The following is a 21,362-nucleotide window of genomic DNA, read 5'->3' as shown; positions in this document are numbered from 1 at the left end:
GTTGTTTCAGGTTTTAGACTTACCAAGTAAAAATATATTTTCTCTAAACTAAACATTAATTATTTTATCAAGTTGAAATAACTTTATTAAGATTTAATTTATTTTGTATGTACTGATTATAAGAAGTAGTTCAAACTGCTTTTTATATGCGTCATAATTTGTACAAATATAGTTTAAAAAATGGTATATTAAGTTTGTTAAGATGTTTGTAATACAATAACGAAGACACTATAGTCCTTATTTTCCATTAACATTATAGATTAGCTCAACGATATGAAAAGAGTTTTACATTTGCTTAAACACTTAAAGAAACACTATTGAAACAAAGAAAAGCAAATCATATAACTTACATATGATATGCTTTTCTAAATATAACGACTATTGTAAAAATACATATCATAACAACATCATAATGATAACAAAAGTAAATGGGCTATATTTTATATAAATATAAACAATCTATCAAATGGTTGATGGTTTAGGACTCCTAATAAAATTCGCTAATAACACGCGTATCCTAATAAATGCACACTATCTCTAAAAAAAAAAAAAAATTCAGAGTACGCGTGGACTTTTTGGTCTGCCAGCATAACCTTACCTATATTTTAGGATAATATTTCTTAAAAGGGGAAAAGCATCAATAGTGATTATTATTTGAAATTAGTGGTATAGTCGTATTAAATTAAAAGAAACATAATGGTCGTCTACACATAGAATTTTTAATTAATTATAATTATAATCAAATTAAAGGAAATTAAAATTTGAAGTTGAAGTTACTATTTAAAATCTAATACCTATAAGCAAATTTCAGAGGGATACTTTAGATCACATCCAAAAGTTATCTAAGCAGAAGTCTTTATTAAAGCTCTTCTTAAAGGGTTTCCTTAAAAAGGCGTAGATCATTGTGGGTACGATTATATGCCAAAATTTTAAGAAACTAGTGTTTTTTATATGTTCTGCAAAAAATTTTTTAGCGATCTTTAATCCTATCCAAGTCAATTACTCAAACATAGTTTTCTTTTGCAAACAACTTTTATACTTACCGATGTATTCTTCAAATATTTTAATATTTATTATTATAATAACATATGTACTAGCATACAATATAGACCCAATCGATTTAGATTGGGTATAATAGAATCTACTGGTTCTCTTTCTCATAATTTTATTCTTATAAATACAATATTGTATTTCTTTAACATTAATACATTAAATTTGATTTCTATGAAATTTTAATTAAATTAGAATTAACAATCAAAAATTTATTAGATCGTATTAAATTAATAATTAGTTAAATTAAATATATCAGCCATACGAGTAGATCATTATGGTTTCATCTGAAACTCAGTAACTGTATGAAAAGCATTTAAGCCTCGGCAAAGCCAAAGCGAACTTTTTTTCTAGTTTTTATAATTCCAACAAATCATATGTATATATGTATAAATATGTATAAACTTATAAATATTATAAATATATATATAAATATAATTCATATGATTATGTTATTTTTTAATTTTCTGAGAAATGTTTAGATTAATTTCTAACGATAAAAATAAGTAGCATATCACAAATTAGTGTATACATTATTAATATATTTTTAATTTAAATTATTCATAAATAATGATAAAAGTTTATATCAATTTTGATTATAAGAATTAGAATGATATATGTGTTTGTATTTACTTTAGTATATATTTTGCTATACGTAATTTTTAGTATTTGAATAGTTCTATAATTAGTAAAGAAAAGGGATTTAAATTGTTTATTACTTTGATTTATAAATATATTATTCCTAATCAAATAATAATATATAAATGTTTTTGACTTTAAAACATACTCAACCGGTAAGACGGCATTAATTACTTAATTTTGTGAAAAATGTAGTAGCCCATAAAAAGTTATAATTTCTTTTTTTCAATAAATTATTATTGGTAGGAGCACTAATAAACCAGAAATTAAAAATAAATAAAAATGCCCAAATAATTTAAGCTGAAAGCAGGTAATACGTCTATTTAAATATGAATAAAAGAAATAATATATATAGAAATATAAATGAGTTATGTAAATTAATAACGATTATTTAACAACGAATAAAAGAATCTGACGCCAATTGCAATGATACTTTCACTTCATATCGTTGCAGTGACGTACCCACGGTTTCTAATAAAAAGGTAACAATTTCTTCTTTTCAGTAAATTATTATTAGTAAGAGAATTAATAAAACACAAATTAAAAAAAATAAATATGCAAAAATAAATAATTAATAAAGTAAAGCAGGTAATACGTCAAAATAACAATGATTAAAAGAAATAATATATAAAAATAATTTTGATAATTAGAATCAAATAAGAAATTTTGTGAATTAATTAGAATCATTTAAGAACCAATAAAATAATCTGACGCCAATTGCAATGATACTTTTACATCATATTTTTGCATTGTCTAGCGATGGTTTCTTGAAGGGCACTGTCAATTAAACCTACTTTACAGAGTTTAATTGCCTCTTCCGCAAGAGTATACATTTTCAGGAACCTATTCTGTATGTGCATTACCTCTGGGCATTCTAACAGCACATGTGTGGCCGACTCCTCATTCTCTTCACAGAATATATAGTTTGCATCCGTAAGTATACCCAGTCTTGTAAGATGGTATTTTAGTTTACAGTGCAGTTAGGATTTCTGTGATGATTCTAATTTTTTTTTTTGATAGGTTCATACAATCCTGCTATTTCTTATTGTTTTAAGTACCAATAAGTAATTTGGGTTGTGTTAATCCTGGTATATCATCCCAGTAATCCTTTTTATTCTGGTTCTCGTTTATTTTTATGAGAGAAAGGAGCGTACTATATTCTTTTCCACAGAAAGGTTCCGGCCCCATCATCGGTTTGGCTGCTACTTTCCTAGGTAAATTGAACGCATATTCGTATTCTAATAACTTTTTCAAATCATTTTTGCTGAATTTAACTTTTAGTATTAAATCTACTATATATTCATATGTTTCTAAATACATATAACTATACAGCAATAGATATTGTTGTAGTAATTGATACCCTCCCAACCCTAAGGTAAAAAAATATTAATTAATAATTTAGCGAAAATGTAATTTTTGTCTGTAATGATTTATTCAGTAAAAAATTGTTGACGTGTACTATCATTTTTTATAACTTATACAGAGCTATAATTGTAAATATAAAAATTACATTATATTACAATTTTATTTCTAACTTGTATTAACAAAAAGGCATGTCAATCTCATTTCTTTATCAATTATAATTCGATAAACAATAAATTATATCGGCTATTTTATAAGTATGGTATCTACATACATAAATATGTAAGTCACTTGATATTTACATTACCAAGTGATGATGTATCCTGATGCATGCTTATTGTATCTCAAATATCTCTCTTAGTTTATAAATATTAAAATTTTATATCAAACGTCAAATATATTTATTTTAGTAATGGTTAAAATTTCGCCAAGGCAGGCGCTTTTCTCCCTAACATTCACTTCTCAGACATAAGCGTTCCACTTGCTACATTTAAACTGGCAATTAAACAAAAATACCTGAGCAGAACCAATCAAGGCTAACTTGGTCTAATTTAGACAAGAAACGAACTACTCAGCTACTTCAACTAAGGCGGAACCTGCTCAGCATCACGGTATCTATGCTGATGGGACACTGCGAAACAGTTATACTATGAGACTGAGTCTACCCTATAATAATTTTTGTCGAGGTTGTGGCTTTAAGGATGAGGAGGAGACCGTGCTCCATCTTGTGTGTCAGTGTCCTTCTTTAGCTAGATGATGATTAAAAATTTTCGAATCCCGTTTTCTCACCTGTTACGCTGTAACGTTAGGGACCTGGCCAAGTTTATAGAACTGTCAGGCTAGTTTTCCTTTATCTAAAGGGGGAGTCGTTAGCTTTTTCGGTTTTGGTTATATACTAATTTAAATCTTTGAACGTATCAATGCTATTCCTGTGGTACCACAATGGGCTATTGTTTGAGCACAAGTGGGCTTTTTGGAAACAAGACCGTTACTCCAACCTATCTACCTAAGAGTTAAAATAGATAAACACTAAAATGATAGTGATAGTGATTACAAGGTATTCTTTATATAATTATCATGTACTGCAAGAAATAGATAGCACTACCTAAAATATATAATAGACCGTTACTCCAACCTATCTCCCTAAGAGTTAAAATAGATAAACACTAAAATGATAGTGATAGTGATTACAAGGTATTCTTTATATAATTATCATGTACTGCAAGAAATAGATAGCACTACCTAAAATATATAATAGGCAATAGAATTTATAATATAACAGTCACCTTCCTGATTATTCCATTCATTATATTAATCAACTACATATCACCGTAAGTATCTTCTGATTATTCCATTCCTTATTAATCAGGGACAGATCGCCATACTTCTATAAGTATCTTCCGATTATTCCGTTCCTTATTAATCAGAGACTTAAAACCATACTTCTGTAAATATATCACATATTATATAATATATTTAAGAGTTTTGTTTATAACGAAAATAATATTTTAAATATAAGTTTAATTAGTGAGGACATTTTGTAATTGTAGAAACGAAATTTATAATTATTTAAACATTTTTCTATAATATTGTTATTCAAAACAGTTAAATTATGGAAGAATTAGAAGGTTTAAGTGCTATGTGTAATGTTATTATACAATAATATAATGTTTATCACATATGTTAGCTTAATTAGAGATTTGTTAATTATATGTCGGTGCCATTCGAAACCAGTATAAAAAATAGAACGTTCAACTTAGTTGTTTTATTGTTTTTGTTTTTTTTTTTGTTTAGCAAACAAATAATTTATGAATCGTGTTTTGTCGGACTTTTAAAATTGTTTGCTTTTATTAATTATATTAAATGAAGTAGTATTGTACCTTAATAAAGTTTAAATTTTATTTTGTTAAAATTTTAAATATATTTTATCTGTCAAAGCTTAAAATTTTAATTATTTTTTCCATTATTATTTTAAATAATTTTTTGCCTTTATCTAAACTGACTGAATCATACTCTACATTTGTTTATATGAAATTTATTATATGAACCGATAAAAAAAAAACTACTGTCACTTAGAACTATCGAGGCCTTTTTTATAAAACTTATTTTATAAAATACTTTATCCTTAGTGTCACTATAGTATCAAAAAATTTTTAAACCCCTACTTTGAAACTTATTATATATATTCAGATCTGTAGTGTCGAAGAGAACTATTCAGTCTACATACATAGATTCACTACATAAATTTATGTATCTATATTAATATTAAAACAATATACAGTAGATACTCGCTTTAATGCATATCAGAAATAAAGACCGATCAAATATTTGATATGATTATTCAAAATAAGGAACGTAAAATAAATGTTCTCACTAAATAAAGAATGTGGGACATATAAATTACGTTTTCTTACTAATTTTTTGTATATCTTAAGCATTACGATCTCCTTATGAATATAATAGTAATATTATGTATGTTATTTAATAAAAAAAGAGGTTTCAATGTAATCATGTAAATAACTTATTTGTACAAAAACATAATATATTTTCATCCAATTACAAACAACCGTGTTTAGTATTAACATTAACCGTGTTCATACGGTTAATACGGTTCATTAACCGTGAACCTCTTAGCACAGGTTCATAGCACTGTATTCACATTTACTTGTAAGTAAAAAAAAAACAACAATTCCATTCACTTCTTATACCATTTTACAGGATTCTTATACTCAAATCAAGATCCTTGGTTAAATATTATAGATATAATGCTATCCCAAAATTTATCTTAAAGTCAATATGCAATTTGTGCACCATAACTTAACTTTAAACAATTATTTTAGTATTTAAATATAAAAAAATAAATGAAATAATTAAAAAAATTCATATATAGAAACTTTCTGCTGACAGTTTTTTATTTTGGTTTCATATTTTTAATTGTGTCGTATGCTACTTTTTTATTTTTATTTTGTTTTGGCTTTTTTTGGTGCTGTGAACTAGCACTTTGATTTTTGTTAACTTTTTATTTTTGAATTAAGTTGATCAGTGAGTACGTGTGTGAGAGTTGATGATTTATTTAATATATTAGTTAAACATTTTAAATATTAGTGTCAGAAATTAACATACCATTTTAATTTGGGGTATAAGCCAAATTTAAAATTTAATATGAATGATGTAGAGCATTCCCTTTACATCTCATTTAACTTTCTGAATTTTTGTTTATAAAGAATTAAAATGAAGTTCATTTGAATATTTAAAATTTCATATCATTCAAGGCATTTTCGGGAAAGGCTTCAGTTAATTTTTAATTAATTTAATTTAATATTTGAGTTCAGTTTGTTTAAGTCTTTCTGTTGTGTGTTTTATTAACAAAAAAAATGAATATCTTATCATTTTTAATATTAATTTGTATGTGCACTACAATTTTATCGACTCCTGGTCCTCAAAATCATGACTCTATATCTAAGAGTCAGAATGTTGTAAGTAAATTTCACAAAATAAAAATATTTAAAATATTATTTTCGAAAGAATTTAATATTTTTTAATCTAAGTTATAAATATATTTTACAGATAATTTTTTTTATATGTATATTTTATATTATATTAATAACAAAAAAAAAATAGTTAAAAAAACGTGTAAAAATTTAAATATAAGAACTGCTGAAAGTTTAAAGATATAAATCATTAGGATTTAGATATTATAGATTATACTGTTTTTTAACAAATATTAAAATATTCGTTAATATTTTTTAATACGAATATGTAGTGTTTAACGTAATTCTTTCGCAACCTAAATATAAGCTTAACTAGATTTCATTTATTATTTATATTAAAATTATAAAAAATATTTTAAAATTTCATATTAAATATTAGAAACTTGCATAAAAGTTTTTCAAGTGTAACAGTTTTCATTGCATTTACGTCTCAGCATATATTCCGGCAAAAACACCATGAAGGATTTGAAAAAATTCCTAAAATACAACCCCTGGAAGTTGCACAAACTTGCTTATATGTTTTATTTATTTTTATTATTATATATAAACAATTTTTACAAAATATCACATATTTAATATTAATATTAACCTAAAAAAAATACTTTGTTTCAGGAGTTCCAGAAAACAGAAAACCTTGCAGCACCTCCTGTCGATCTTGCACGACCAGTCTTACTTTTACCTGAGTCCATACCAATCAAGGAAAATCAACAGGACATTAGAAGGGTAAAGCGATTTAATTTCGAGAACAACAATTGAAAACTTGAGTTTGATGTTTTTAGACAAAGTATTATTTACATAAAATTATATAAAATTTTAAATTCAAGTGTGTATGAAATAAATTATTTAAAAAAATTTTGTTTGCATCATGGAATTAAAATATTTATTTCAAAAAAGTTATTATTATTGAAATTATTATATATGTAAATCTATATAATCTATATAAAAAATTAATTTTAAATCTGAAATATGTTTTTGTTTTGTTTCTGCAAACGCAATTCATGAATTTTAATCCTGGTGATTATAGTATATAACGTAACGTAGATTATAACCAAAGATGATAAGAAAGATTGAAGACTAGACCTGTTTATATCTGCTTCATTTTCGCCTTCTTCTATTTCGAAGCTTCTTCACTGTTTTTATTATTTTTAATATACTAATATAGACATATTTAATAAAGATATGTCCTGTAAAGATAGATATTAAGCTAGATACCTCTGATTTGCTTCTGTATATAAAGTCAGAGGTTCTACATTTAGAATACATCAGCCATATAGCCCTTGACTTGACTGCTGAGGCGACATGAGCCCACTCACTATTTACCTGTTGCAAAAAATGGTCATAAATCAGTCTCCAACCGTAGCTTGCAGGGACAGGGATTGAAATTGGTGTATTCGTAAAAGAGGCACCCAGTCTAACAAGCTCGTCTGCGCGCTCATTTCTTACTATATTAGAATGTCTGGGAAACCAAACTTGAGTTACATTGGAACTCTCATTTAGTGTGTTAAACCGAGTTTAATACGAGATAAAAATATTTATTAATGAGCTGACCTTATATTAAGGACATCTTTACTAATATACTCATCAACATCATTTATGAATTATAACATAAATTATATTCTATTATTTTAAAAGCAGACTAATTTGTTTGCATTTTATATCTGCAGTACGATGCACCAAAGCACAAGATCCCTTTATAAGCTAATAACTTCTATAAGTTACTATACTTGCACATACCTATTTATGTACATACAACATAAAGTGCCGTTAAAGTTGTTCCATTTATTTCTTAACTGTAATAATATCTTACTTGAATATTAAAATATTTGTTAAAGTGGTGCAAAACTATTTCCACCATAAATATAAGTAAGGAATTTTTAGAGACCAGTCTTCACGTCTTGTTTATATTCAAATTCGAATGTAAAAGGAGCCACTACATCTTTTGACGAACTGTAATTATTTTTTCCTCTGTCAGCTTTTTCGAACTGAAACTACAATACAATAATTTATAGTTAAAAAAAAACTTTAGGCACTTATCGCCAATCCGAATTCATCATAAAACAAGAACTATAAAACCAGATTAGAAATGAAGTCAACGACTACAGAAGTGAAATATTGAAAGAGCAAAAACTAACCTTTGGGTAGTGTATACATACATACAATATCCGCAGTATAAAGCTCACACGCTAGCAAGGGTTTTTACCTATCCTATAAAATACACCCAAGTGTGTGTATTTGTATATGCACATATATAAATATCTTTACGGATATAAATATCTTTGACTCTTAAGCACTGCAACTAAAATTGACTTCATTAATTTGAAAATATTTCTTTGAATTTTCTTATCCTTCGTTCGTTGGACTATGCAATATTTTTCAAGGTTAATTTCTAGTTCTTCAGTTTCATATTTTTTTTTTGAATTACTTAAAATATATTTATATTGTTTTGAGTTCGTTCTGAGTTGTATACTGTATGTATATGTAGATGATTCTGGTAGTAAATACTTGCTTGAACTTAGTTCGTACAGAAGCAAAATAAAACTATAAAAAATATATAATTACATCTTGATAATTATAAGCGTCTGATTAAGGTGCTTATTAATGATGGAAATGATTCTGTGGGCATTCTAAAATAATACATTCAACAATGTATTTGCTTATACAACTAAATGTAAAAATATTGTTTCGATCATTTAATTATTTTATAGAAACTATAGATCTACGCAATGTGCAATGAAACGCTATAAAACTTACAAGTTTAACTTCGTGTCAATTACTTACTTCATCAGTTACTGTTTGCGACGATCTTGAATGAATCAATTAAATATATCATAAATAAGTTAGTAACAAAAAAACTGCGATCATATTCGAAACATATACAGTAATCTCCCTATAACGCGGTACCCTTATAACGCGTTTTCATATTACACGATTTCAATCCCCCATATAACGCGAGGATTTGTACAGTTCATAATTAGCTTCGCGTACCTTTGCACGTGTGTATACGGGGTATACGGGAATATCCCTATAGCGCGTTTTCCTGTAACTGTATTCGAAATGTCCAGCAAATATAAAATCTATTGGATCACCAAATTTAAGTTGTGAAAAATATATTTGCTGTTGTTATTGTGTATATATGTATGTAGCTTGGCAGTATGTTCCACCCTGATATAAGGAAGTATTCAATCCAAACAATCTTCTTAGGTTCTCTGATAAGATTTATAAGAAATTTCGGAAATTAGATTTCAATTTTATATATTTAGTGCAACTAGGCGCCTTTAAGCGCAAGTGCCGATTTCAGAACTGCAAATTATATCTAGATGCAACTAGAAAGAGTTTTGCAACTAGGCAAAATCAAAGTCTTTAATTTATTCAACAAAATTTAAAGTAGTTAAATAAAATTCTTAAAATATAATATATATGGTAATATATATATAATAATATATTCAATTAATTAAATTCAAAGAACATTAATTAACCTAATTTTAATGAGTAATTAATTTGCTTATTTTTATTAAAATATGTTAAATAGCTAAGGTTACACTTAGCTATTACAAAAATAAATAATTAAAATTTATAATAGATAACCAAATTTCCTCTTTTGTTGAAACTACTAGTTTTTTATAGGAATTATTGCTGTTTGAAAATGTGAATGATTTGTCAATGCATAATTATTTGTTATTATGAATTATAAAATAGATATGCTTATTCAACAAGTTGTTAAAACAATTTGCATGAATCTCAAAACTAAGATAATTGTTGCGAAAAAAAGTAACTGTTATTTGGTTAGACGACACGCCAGACTTGACAGTAACGAAAATAATTGACACATTTGGAAGAGAGAGTACCTCCTCTTGTAGGAGACATCTCTTAATAAAAAATAGATGCCTTCATAATAGACAAATTCTTACATAGGAAGGGAGCCTTTCTGTGAATATGACAGACTTCATCAGTACGTAAAAAAATTATGTGTAATTTTTTTATAAATGATATATCGAAGTCGAAATATTTAAGGCAATCCAAGCCACTCATTTACGCTTATAATAATTTTTTTAATGTAAACCAAATATTAAATCGCAAAATTGATTTCCTTTTGACTAGAAATTTTAATGATTTGAAAAGATTCTAGACTTTGATTCTTATATATAAAATGAAAAAAGAAACAGTTAATATATGAAGTGATGGATAAAATATAAGTTTTTGCATAAGAAACTCCACCGTTGTTATTCGTGTGAGTTTACTTAATAGCTTAAGTAGACTTATACTAATACTTATTTCAATGGTACATACTTAAGTTATTAAGTAAACTGATAATACGTAAATGATTCCTCTAAAAATAATTATTTTTTAAAACTCCTGCTTAATTTAGATTCTGTATTCTATTATAATTTTTATTTGATCACATTTCGTAATTCATTTTCATCTTATATATAGTATGTTGATCTTTTTACTTTTTGATAGCTGGGAGTACTACAGGGTCCCAATCATATCATTGACTAATTTATGTATTGCCTATAAGCTTCATGATTATTCATGTATTATAAAATTTAGAGGGTTTCAAACACAGCAAACACAAAAATTTAGTTAATATTGAAATTTGGCTGACTATACAAACTTGTTTCGAGTATTGCCAAGTACTCTTCATCAGTAGTCTTAGGAAATAATCGAATTTTTATTTAATTAGTTTATAGTCCGTATATAATTTGTTTGGACTGCAAGCGCCAGGCTTAGAACTCGTATCTGCCCTATATGTATTATATATATATTATATATATATTATATTATATATTATATTATATATTAGATTATATATTATATAATATATTATATTATATATTATATAATATATTATATTACATATCGCTTTATATATTTATTGGTTTTTAACAAAATTGTTTAGATACAAACTTTAAGTTTTAATAATAATTTTTTTTATAATATGATAATGTCAATTAATTGATATCCGTTTTTCAATGAAATCTACATTTTTTTCTACATTATACAAGTATAACGAATAATAAGTTTTGTAAAGTACCCGCCATCTAAAACTAAACACGAATAAAATTAACAATTTATTTCATTGATAATTATCGTTTTACTCACAATTCCGAAAACTTGTCAGAGACATGTTAAGAAAAATTCTGTTGACGAATTTCATTAGTGTTATAATACAGATTACATGTCTCTAATTATTCTGACACTATTCTTATAAATAATATCCGATATGACGCCATCTATAACAAAAATCTTTCAACTGCAAAAAGTTTATTAATAACCTTAAAACCCTTTAAAAGTTCAAGTTTGATGTTATTAATTAATTAATTAATTTTAATTAATTTTTATTATTAATCAATTATTAATTAATCAATTTTTATGAATTATTAGATATTCTGTCAAAAAAAGCAAAGGGTCTTCTTATGTCTAAATATTGAAGCATGTTTTCAAAATGTAATCAAACGAATTGGTTACAGCCTGTATACGTTTTTTAATTTTTATTAATTTTTTACACTATTAACAACAAGTTTTTGCGATCCAGAACGTTCTTTAATAATAATGCTGATATGAACATATTTCAAATCAGTCATCCACTTATTTACTGTTACATATCATGACACAGAGTTCTTATAAATCTTATACATGAGTAATTGGGATTTAAGTTGTAATGAAGTCTTATTCAATCACAGCATCATATTTCGCTCTCCATCTAATATAATATGCCCGATAAGGCTTGCGATTTCGTTCCCATAAAAATTAAAAAAATATTTTTACCGATAAGCATAATTATTAACAAATTAGTTCTGTTTCTTAAGAATCACTGCTGTTGTTTTAAAATGCATTTATAAATAGTAAAAAAGGTTAATTTCGATTGTTCAGTTATATATACTGTAATGGTCACATAGTTTATAGACAACAATCGATTCCGGTGATTCCTACAAATAGTCAGTTCCATTTACAAACATTTTACAAATGAGATAAACTCATGAGATAATTTGATTCATCTTATTGAACTGATTATATTATAATAAAAGGTGATCAACTACTTTAAAGCTATTTAATTCTGAAAGAACAGAAATCACAAAATCAACACGGACTAACAAAGCAGTATTAGCCAATTATAATCATATAATAATACTTTAACTAATAAGCAACTTACTAAGTAATTAAAAGAATAACCAATAATATGAGAGAAATAGTAGATACATATATGTATAGATATATAGTTTTGATATTAATTAAACTACTTTTTTATTTTCGGTTTATATAGAATTTTATACATTGCTTAATTCATTGCAATTTAAGTTTAAAATACAGTTTATGTTTACCCAATTAAATTATATATACTTAACTAAAATATTTAATCTATTTAAAAGTAAACCAAAGTTTGTAAATTTATTCAAAGAAAATTACTTAAGTCTATATATGTAGTAAATCCATGGACTTTTTTTTTGAGAAAAGAGGTTCTAAGGAAGAGTGGTAAATAGAATTCACTCTTGGGTAAAACCAGCCATATGCTTACATGGCATAATCCTTTCTTCTTACTTAGCATATTAAAATATTTAATAAATACTAGCTTAGAAAAGTGAACGAGTATAATGATCATTTCCATTTATTCCGCTCTTTTTATGTGATTCATCGTTATTGACCAGTGCTGATGTTTCTCCTAATACACGCATTGCATTAGAATAGTCGGAGTCAATTTGTGGTATTATTTGTTTATCGTTGGGTCTTAAAGTTCTTATTAAATCTGTAAGAGATAAGAATGACTGGCGACTGAAGTCATCGTTATCATGCGATATGCCAACTGGATGCAATGAAGCAGGAGTTTCTTTATTATTTAATTTTTCAATCTCTTGTGAAATTTGTTTTAAACGCACTTCGACTGATGGCTCTTCTGACGTACTTGAAACAGACGTAGCCTTTGCTGGGGCACTTACATTTTCATGTTCTTCTGTCTCTGTATTATTTTCATTGGTATCATTGACTTCTTCACCACTAGAATGTTCGTCGCTATTAATTTCGGCATACAGCATTGAGTCTTTATTATATTCATGTTCGTCTTCTTGCAGTTGTTGATGGAGATCTTCGATGGCTTGCACCTCATCACGATGAAGTTCATTGGTTTGCATGGGCATAACGTGCTCCTTTATATCATTAAGCTCGCGAGCATGTTCATCAAGCACATGTTGTGTATTTTGAGTTTCAGACTGTTCATCATCATCACTAAGATCAGCATCATCGAATTCGTGTTCTTCTTCATTTATGCCATCTTTAGAATCTTCGTGATCTATTCTTAATGAAATGAATGATGGTTGTTGCTGTAATTCTGCATGATCCTGAGTTTTTTTAATCAAAGATGAATATGTTGAAATTAATGCAGGCAGTGGCGTGGTTGAGGATTGACTGGTCAATATTGGTGCAATTGGGCGAGGAGTTGTTGAAGTTATTGGACGGCTAAAAATAAATTAAACATGTAGTGAAAATATTAATTTACGAATATTTAATAATATTATTTCTTGTTTATATATTTAAGAAAAAGAATAGTATACTATAAGCAGAGTAATGTTGTTAGTAATTTTGAAATTATGTAAGAGTAGAATTCTGCGATACGATTTAAATTCTGAATGTATCATATTAGTATATTTCTTTTATTAATTAAATTAAATTTTAAATTACTTAATAATGTTTGAATTATATTTTACTTAGCAATATAAAAAAGAACAACATTCAGTATTTAATTAAATGTACTAGAGTAAACAGTATAGTTAGTATCATTTCTGAAGTAGTGCATATATCTATAAAGAAGCTAGAATTTTATATAAAGTTAGTAAATAGTTTAGCCCATAATTAAAATTAAAAAATTAAGCTTAAACATATATATCATATTATAATGCCAACAGAATAAGCTAATCCCCAAAACACCAATTTTATATCCGAAGCTTAGAAAGTATAATTGTAATAAAGCTAAACTAAGAATGTGTAGTTTTGAAAATTAGTTAAACAATAAGAATTTTTTAATGTTAGCTTTAGATTAAAAAATGTATAAATTCATCATAAAAAATTTGATTAGAAAAGAAACAAATGTAATGATTTGGGGTTTAGCTCACCTAATATTTATATTTCATATTGCTCTGCAATGCAGATCGCACTGAGTTTAGAATTAATTAAATATTTTTATATTTCTTAATATTTATTTTATTTCAAATTTTTATATATATAATTTTACTCTTTATTTATATTTTAATGTAATTCATTTCTTTTATCTGCTTATTTTTAATTAGGGTGTATTTAAGTCTGTTTAGTCAAAGCAGGATTCATTACTGTGCTCCTTACCCCTGCGCTGATGAAACAGGAATGCTACCATAGTTGTAATAATAGCATCGAGTCTGCTCACATATGAAGTCCTTAACAGTAGAACAGTCCTCTGGCATCCACTTTAGTGAAGGTTGTTTTAAAATTACGCAGCCCTTTTCAGCTCCACTACTACTGTAAGGATAAAAATATTTAGATACGTTTCATAAACTAGTATTACTGTTTTGAATATAATATAGTTTATATATATGTTATTATATTACTATATATATTTTTCATACTATACTCATTTTTAAAAAACTGTTTTTAAACTTACCTATCTCGTGCTGTTCTTTGAGGTGATGTATTACTGTTATGATCTGTGGGATCTAAAAGTCCAGCTTGAATAGCATCAGCAGAATTTTCGAAGAAATCAAATGTGGCATTAAATGGTAGGCCAGTACTCATCCAGAGGAACATACCCGTTCCTAAACGATTACCAGATGTCCAAAAATCATAATTACCATACCCAGCATTTTTGAGATATGTTGTCATTGATTCAGCTTTTTCTTTAGTCTCAAATGAAGCTAATTGTAGACCCAATGAACGACAATACTGATAAGCAAGGAAATAATTCAATTCCGGAGAGTAAGGGTTCATACGGCTGATAAAATATTGTACCCCATCGAGATGAATTGTAGTAATGCGTTGACCTATATAAAAATTATGAAATTGTTATTTATATGATAATAAATAATTATTGCTTATAATTCTCAAGTTTTAAGTATATTTATTCAAAAGTTATTATAGTATTATAATTTTTGTTAAACGCATTAACCTATATAAAAATTATGATATTGTTATATATATAATAATTATTATTATATATTATAACTTCCATATTTAAAAATATTTTTTTTAAACGTATTATATTATTATTTTTATTATTTTATCCCACATATCTAAATTAATATCACTAAATCGGTAAACAAGATAGAGTCCTGAAATCTGCAATATGTTAGTTTATAGTTTATATTATCAAAGATTATAAATACGCTAACATTTTAGAGTTATAAAATGTTTAAAATTGTTGTCAATGATAAAACTCATTTATAATGTTAAATGGGAACATATGTGTCTAAAGTAATATTTTATGATGAAATAAAATATCATCATAAAATATAAATTTTTAAAAATAATAACATAATAAATACTACTGAAAAACAGCTTTATTCAAATCGAAATAAAAAAAAATTATCTTTACTTTCTATTAAGCGAAATTTGAAATTGTTATGATACATAAATTGTTAAAATGATTTATAAAAATCATTATTTTGGCCAGAATAAAATAATTTTTTCTCATTTTTTAAATTTTCACATAATTTTTCAAGATCATTACATATCCAATAATATAAATAATAAATATCAACAACAGACTGATTTAATTTTTGTGAATTACAATGTACTCTGGTATTCATAGCATGTGGAAGTAAAACAGCTTTTGCAGCTAACTGAGGAGGAGAGAGATTCGATACTCCTTCCCATACACCTACATACTCATAGCACTACACTTTATTATTTATACTATATCTATTTCATATTTAAGATGTTTAATAAATGAATAAATATGTACATAATAAAGTTGGATTTTTCCGACAATATAACTTCTTTAACTGTAAAAGCAATATAAATTATTTATTTTTCAGTTAAATCAAGATAATTATTGTAATTAAATAATTATATATTACTTGATACTAAAAAAAAAACTTCATGAATCAAATAAGTCATGAATCCCATATTCATTAAATTGCGATTAGTATACGCATATATACATATTTGTATAAATGAATATGTTTGCATGAGTACGTTTCCACAATTCTGAGGGAATGCTACAGCATTTCCGGCAATTGAAATGCAGAACGTATTCAAGGCAAATGACGAAAAAGAATATTTATATCCAACACTTGGAGTTATACATAACAGTGCTAATATATTTTTTTAAAGAAATATTTGTTACATACATAGATCTAATGGTAGGTGACTTAGAATGGAAAAACTTAAAAATTTTAGATATCAGCATTTAAATTAAGAATGGCAAGAACAGCGTGAAACATTTCACGCATATAAATTTTTAGACAGGAAATTACTTTTTCGCTTTCGAGTGCATTCCACGCTTCATATTAAAATAGCGAATTATCACACAACAACATATCCATATACAGTGGCGTAGGTAAGGTGTAAATTAAAATATTCCAGAATGATTCACAGAATATTTACTCTGATACGCCTTTAAGTAAATATATATATTTGGTTTACTTCAAATTGAACTATTACAAAAGGCAATGAACTTAAGTCATATTTTTATATTATTATGATGATCATTTTTAGTTTCGTAATTTTTTATAAAACGTTTTACTCAAATGGAAGTTTTGTTTCCATAATTATCGCTAAAGAGAGAATAAGAAGAATTTAACATGTATAATATGATTATTTGGTTTGCCTTCACAATTACCACTATATGGTATTTAGACAAAATGCCTTCGAAGACGAACAAATAATAAAATTGAAGAACTACTAAGAAAGGATAATATAGTGAGATACATTAAGTTACAAAGGCTGCAATGGGCTGCTTATATAGTAAGAATGGTACCGGAGAGAAAGCTGAGCAGCATATACAAAGTAAATATATATAAAGTACATATATAAAGTATATAAAGTAAAGCCGATGACAACCACGCACAGAAGTAGGTCAAGAACAAGATGGGAGGAGAACGTGGATAGTGATGTAAGAACGATTGGAGTATTGAACTGAAAGAGAGTAGCAGAAGATCGGGACAGATGGAGGCAGATCGTGAGGGAGACCAAGTCCACACTGGACTGTAGTACCAAATCAGAAGAAGAAGTCAAAATGTCTATAAATACTCTTAGAATTACATTGAAATACATATAATAGAATGAGATACCATGTCTGAAGTAAATGTGTTCCATGAGTTAAGTATTAAGTACAATATAAACAATATGAAGTGATAAAACTTAATATGGTAATTGTATTTAGTTATATATAGGCTATTGGTAACTACATATAATTTTTGAATAATAATATTTTATTAAAACCCCACATTTTGCAAATTGTTCCGACTTTAACGGAAGAATTAAATATATATTACAACATTATGAAACTGTTGAGAAGGTAAAAAAAAGCCCCGAAATGTCAAGTAGTAAACATAATTATATATTATTTAAAAATTATTTATACTTATTTAAAATGAAAATGAAACTATAAACTAAATATAATAACTTTAAATAATTATTATTGTACTAATATATCTAAATCTTAATATTTCATGCCTCCCATATATTAAGTTAGGAATTCACATACACTTGGTAGTCTAACTACAAAGTATTGACTATAGATTCCAATGCGTATAGTTTACTTTTTTATATTTAGAGTTTTACTACATTTTCGAGCCCTTTAGTCAATATTAAATAAAAAATTTCACTTTTAGAATCAGTAAATGTAAAAAATAAACTAAATTATAAATTTTATTTTTAATTACCATAGAAATGATTATTTTATAAAAATTAATTTTTTATATGTATGAAAGACTAATAGTATGTTTTGTTTATATTTAAATAATAATAAAAATTCAAAATAAAATAATTATTTTATTTATTTTTTTAATATATTCATAATTTTGTTTTTTAAAGATAAAAGAATTTTACAATTAGCCCTTTATACATATTTATATAAAAAAATTTAATTATTTAATGTTATATTTTTTTTTTGCCTTTTTGTGGTTTTTGTTATTCTTATTTAACACAAAATTACGCTTTAAAAATACCACACCACTTTATTCTTCCAAAATTTTAATAATAAATAAGAAGAAAAGATAAGCTATATGATTAAGATTAAAATAATTTCTTTTTTAATTTAAAAAACATGACATTTTGACAATTATACAAGTCTTCTGGTACTTAATGCCATAACATTATTCATTTTGTGATTTGTATTTGTAATGCATAATAATGCTAAGCAATTTGGACTAAATGTATACAAACTTCTTGTGATCATCACCCTAACTAAAATCATGTCAATTTAATTTAACATATCTTCAATTCATGGAATTAAATGATAAAATATTAAACAAATAAAATATTTATCTAACAACACTAAAAATTTTTTATAAAAAACACAATAAAATGTTTTTCCAATCATTTTCAATATATATAATTTATTTTTGCTAATTTCATAAAATTTTGGTATATATTTTTTAAAAGAAGTTGTTATTATTTCATTGTTATTTTATTTTATTTTGTTTTATTTTTTTTCTCTTTGTTTATTTTTTTGACATATATGTATATATCATGATGAACCATTAAACTTAAATTGATCTTGAATTCCTGTGATTGGTATCCTAACCTATTTCGATTTTTATTATATTGATAATAGAATTATTTTAACTCATACTATTAAATACGAAGACTTGACCAACTAATTATTTACCTAACAAATAAAATTTAATAAATAGCACAAAATATTATATTTTCTTGACTTTTTAAAACAAAGTTTAAGCAATTCTTAAAGAACTTGAATATACATTTATAAAATGCCATTTGTTTTGCTAAGGATATTGACTTAAATATTTTTTTTTATTTTAATAGAATCACTACCTTAACCTATTATATGTAGGTTTTATTATATTTAAAACAATTTATGAAATTAAAAAACTATCAGAAATCATTTTGAAAAAAATTTTTTAGATAATAATAAAAAAATTACATTAATTAAACCACCTAGACTTCTCTGTCAACTCTTATGGATATATAGCAATTTCTTTTCTATTTTATTATATATATTTAGATTTCTTTATGTCAACAAAAATTTTAATTTATGTAACGAAATAATTAAAACTCTTTACCAAATAAATTTTTGTAGGTAATAATAAATAAAAAAGTTAATATTAATTAAACCACCTTGACTATCCTACAAACACTTATGGATATATAGAAATTTCTTTTTTTTTATGTTATATTTTTCTAAATTTCTTCATATCAACAAAAATTTTAATTTATATGACGAACAAATCAAAATTCCTTACTAAATAAATTACTTAGTTAATAATAAAAAAATTACATTAATTAAACCACCTCGACTTTTCTGCAAACACTTATAAATACATAACAATTTTTTTTTATTTTATTATAATTTTATAAATTTTTTTTCTTATCAACAAAAATTTCGTTTATGTGTAGGAAGTAGCTATATAGCTCTATGTTGACAATTAATAATTTTTTTTATTATAACAAATATTTAAAATAAATATTTCTTAAGAAAACATTTCAAAAAATAATAAATTTCTGAATAAAAAATGTGACAAAACATTGGGAATTTTTAGAAAATATTGACCATTGCTTTCTTTTATTTAAGTAGCTTTATATGCAGCTAGCGAAAAAATTTTTAAGGCACATTTTAAGCAAAATATAAAGTAGTTATAACGGAATCATTGTCGTAATATAGTAAATATTTCATATTACTTAATATTGTATAAATAAAATCAACCTTTAAAACTCTAAAAAAAACTCGAAAATGATGCAAGAAAATATACACAATTTTTCTTCGACTAAATTAATCTTTAAATTGATTAAGAAAAACGTACACCGTAATATAACATTAAATCATAGCCACAATTTTATTTCGATTTTCTTTAAAAATTTAAATTAAATATTTTATAATTTAATTATTTATAATTATAATTTCAGTTATTTTTTTTTTAATATAATCTTTTGATGTATTTTGTAATTTATTATTCATCTGTTTGAATATTATTCTAAAATTTTATAGATACTAACCTGATGCGCACAAAAGGACACTAAGCAAGCAAATTAAAAATATTTTCGGCATTTTGTATATATTTAAAAATAAATCCGTTTTAAGTTTAAAAATATTTCAATTATTTTTCTTTAATAAAAATCAGTTCTTGTTAAAAAGAATTGAAATTTTTGTTTAAGCGGAAACACTTTATTCCTCGATCGTGGCAAGTTACAAACTAAATGAAGCGATGGGCATGTAAGTATAATTTACTTAAATTTCCTATCCAATTTACTAACACAAAGACTCACAAAGTCAATTTTTAAACTCATAGACATAAAAGAAATATTTAATCCTTCAAGCCAAGTCAATAAAAACAAACAAGAATATAAACCATGAAAAGAAACCTAAGCGTAAAAGAGAACATACAAAAGATGACTTCGAGCTCAGGTAAGAAAGAACTGCATGAATTCATTATTTTCAAATTTCATAGTCAGTTTTTGCTCGTTCGATAGTTCTGTATTGGTAAGTACCATAAGTCAGTTCTTTCTTTCATTCTTTATTTCATTTTCTTCCGATTTTCTTCTCCTTGTATTTTACCATTATTTTTCTTTTTGATATACTGGTAACAATATGAAAAGCTGAACACAACTGAACACAACCTGTTTCAAAGTCACAATTTCTCAAGTAAAATGTTGAAGACCGACTTACTCTCCAATTGTAAC

The 21,362-nt window shown here is 25.4% G+C and overlaps 2 protein-coding genes across 3 annotated transcripts; one reads left to right on the top strand and one right to left on the bottom strand.

Moving 5' to 3' along the window:
- Positions 1-6,308: 6,308 nt before the first annotated feature.
- Positions 6,309-7,402, top strand: LOC119679240. Its single transcript, XM_038091473.1, has 2 exons — positions 6,309-6,527; positions 7,155-7,402. The coding sequence occupies exons 1-2, from the start codon at positions 6,426-6,428 to the stop codon at positions 7,296-7,298; spliced, it is 246 nt and encodes an 81-aa protein (XP_037947401.1). The 5' UTR covers positions 6,309-6,425; the 3' UTR covers positions 7,299-7,402.
- Positions 7,403-12,771: 5,369 nt separating this feature from the next.
- Positions 12,772-20,878, bottom strand: LOC119679229. 2 transcript variants are annotated; one of them, XM_038091459.1, is made up of 4 exons: positions 20,679-20,878; positions 15,166-15,541; positions 14,871-15,023; positions 12,772-13,991 (listed from the first exon to the last, which is right to left on the bottom strand). In XM_038091459.1, exons 1-4 carry the CDS (start codon positions 20,728-20,730, stop codon positions 13,112-13,114), a joined length of 1,461 nt encoding a protein of 486 aa, XP_037947387.1. In that variant the 5' UTR covers positions 20,731-20,878; the 3' UTR covers positions 12,772-13,111. The 2 variants fall into 2 exon arrangements, with proteins under 2 accessions (XP_037947387.1, XP_037947388.1); XM_038091460.1 differs by having other exon boundaries at positions 14,871-15,020; positions 20,679-20,857.
- Positions 20,879-21,362: the final 484 nt, after the last annotated feature.

This window comes from Teleopsis dalmanni, chromosome 2, assembly GCF_002237135.1.
Source record: "Teleopsis dalmanni isolate 2A chromosome 2, ASM223713v2, whole genome shotgun sequence".
NCBI lineage: Eukaryota > Metazoa > Arthropoda > Insecta > Diptera > Diopsidae > Teleopsis > Teleopsis dalmanni.
This window is presented reverse-complemented; position numbering and strand designations above follow the sequence as displayed.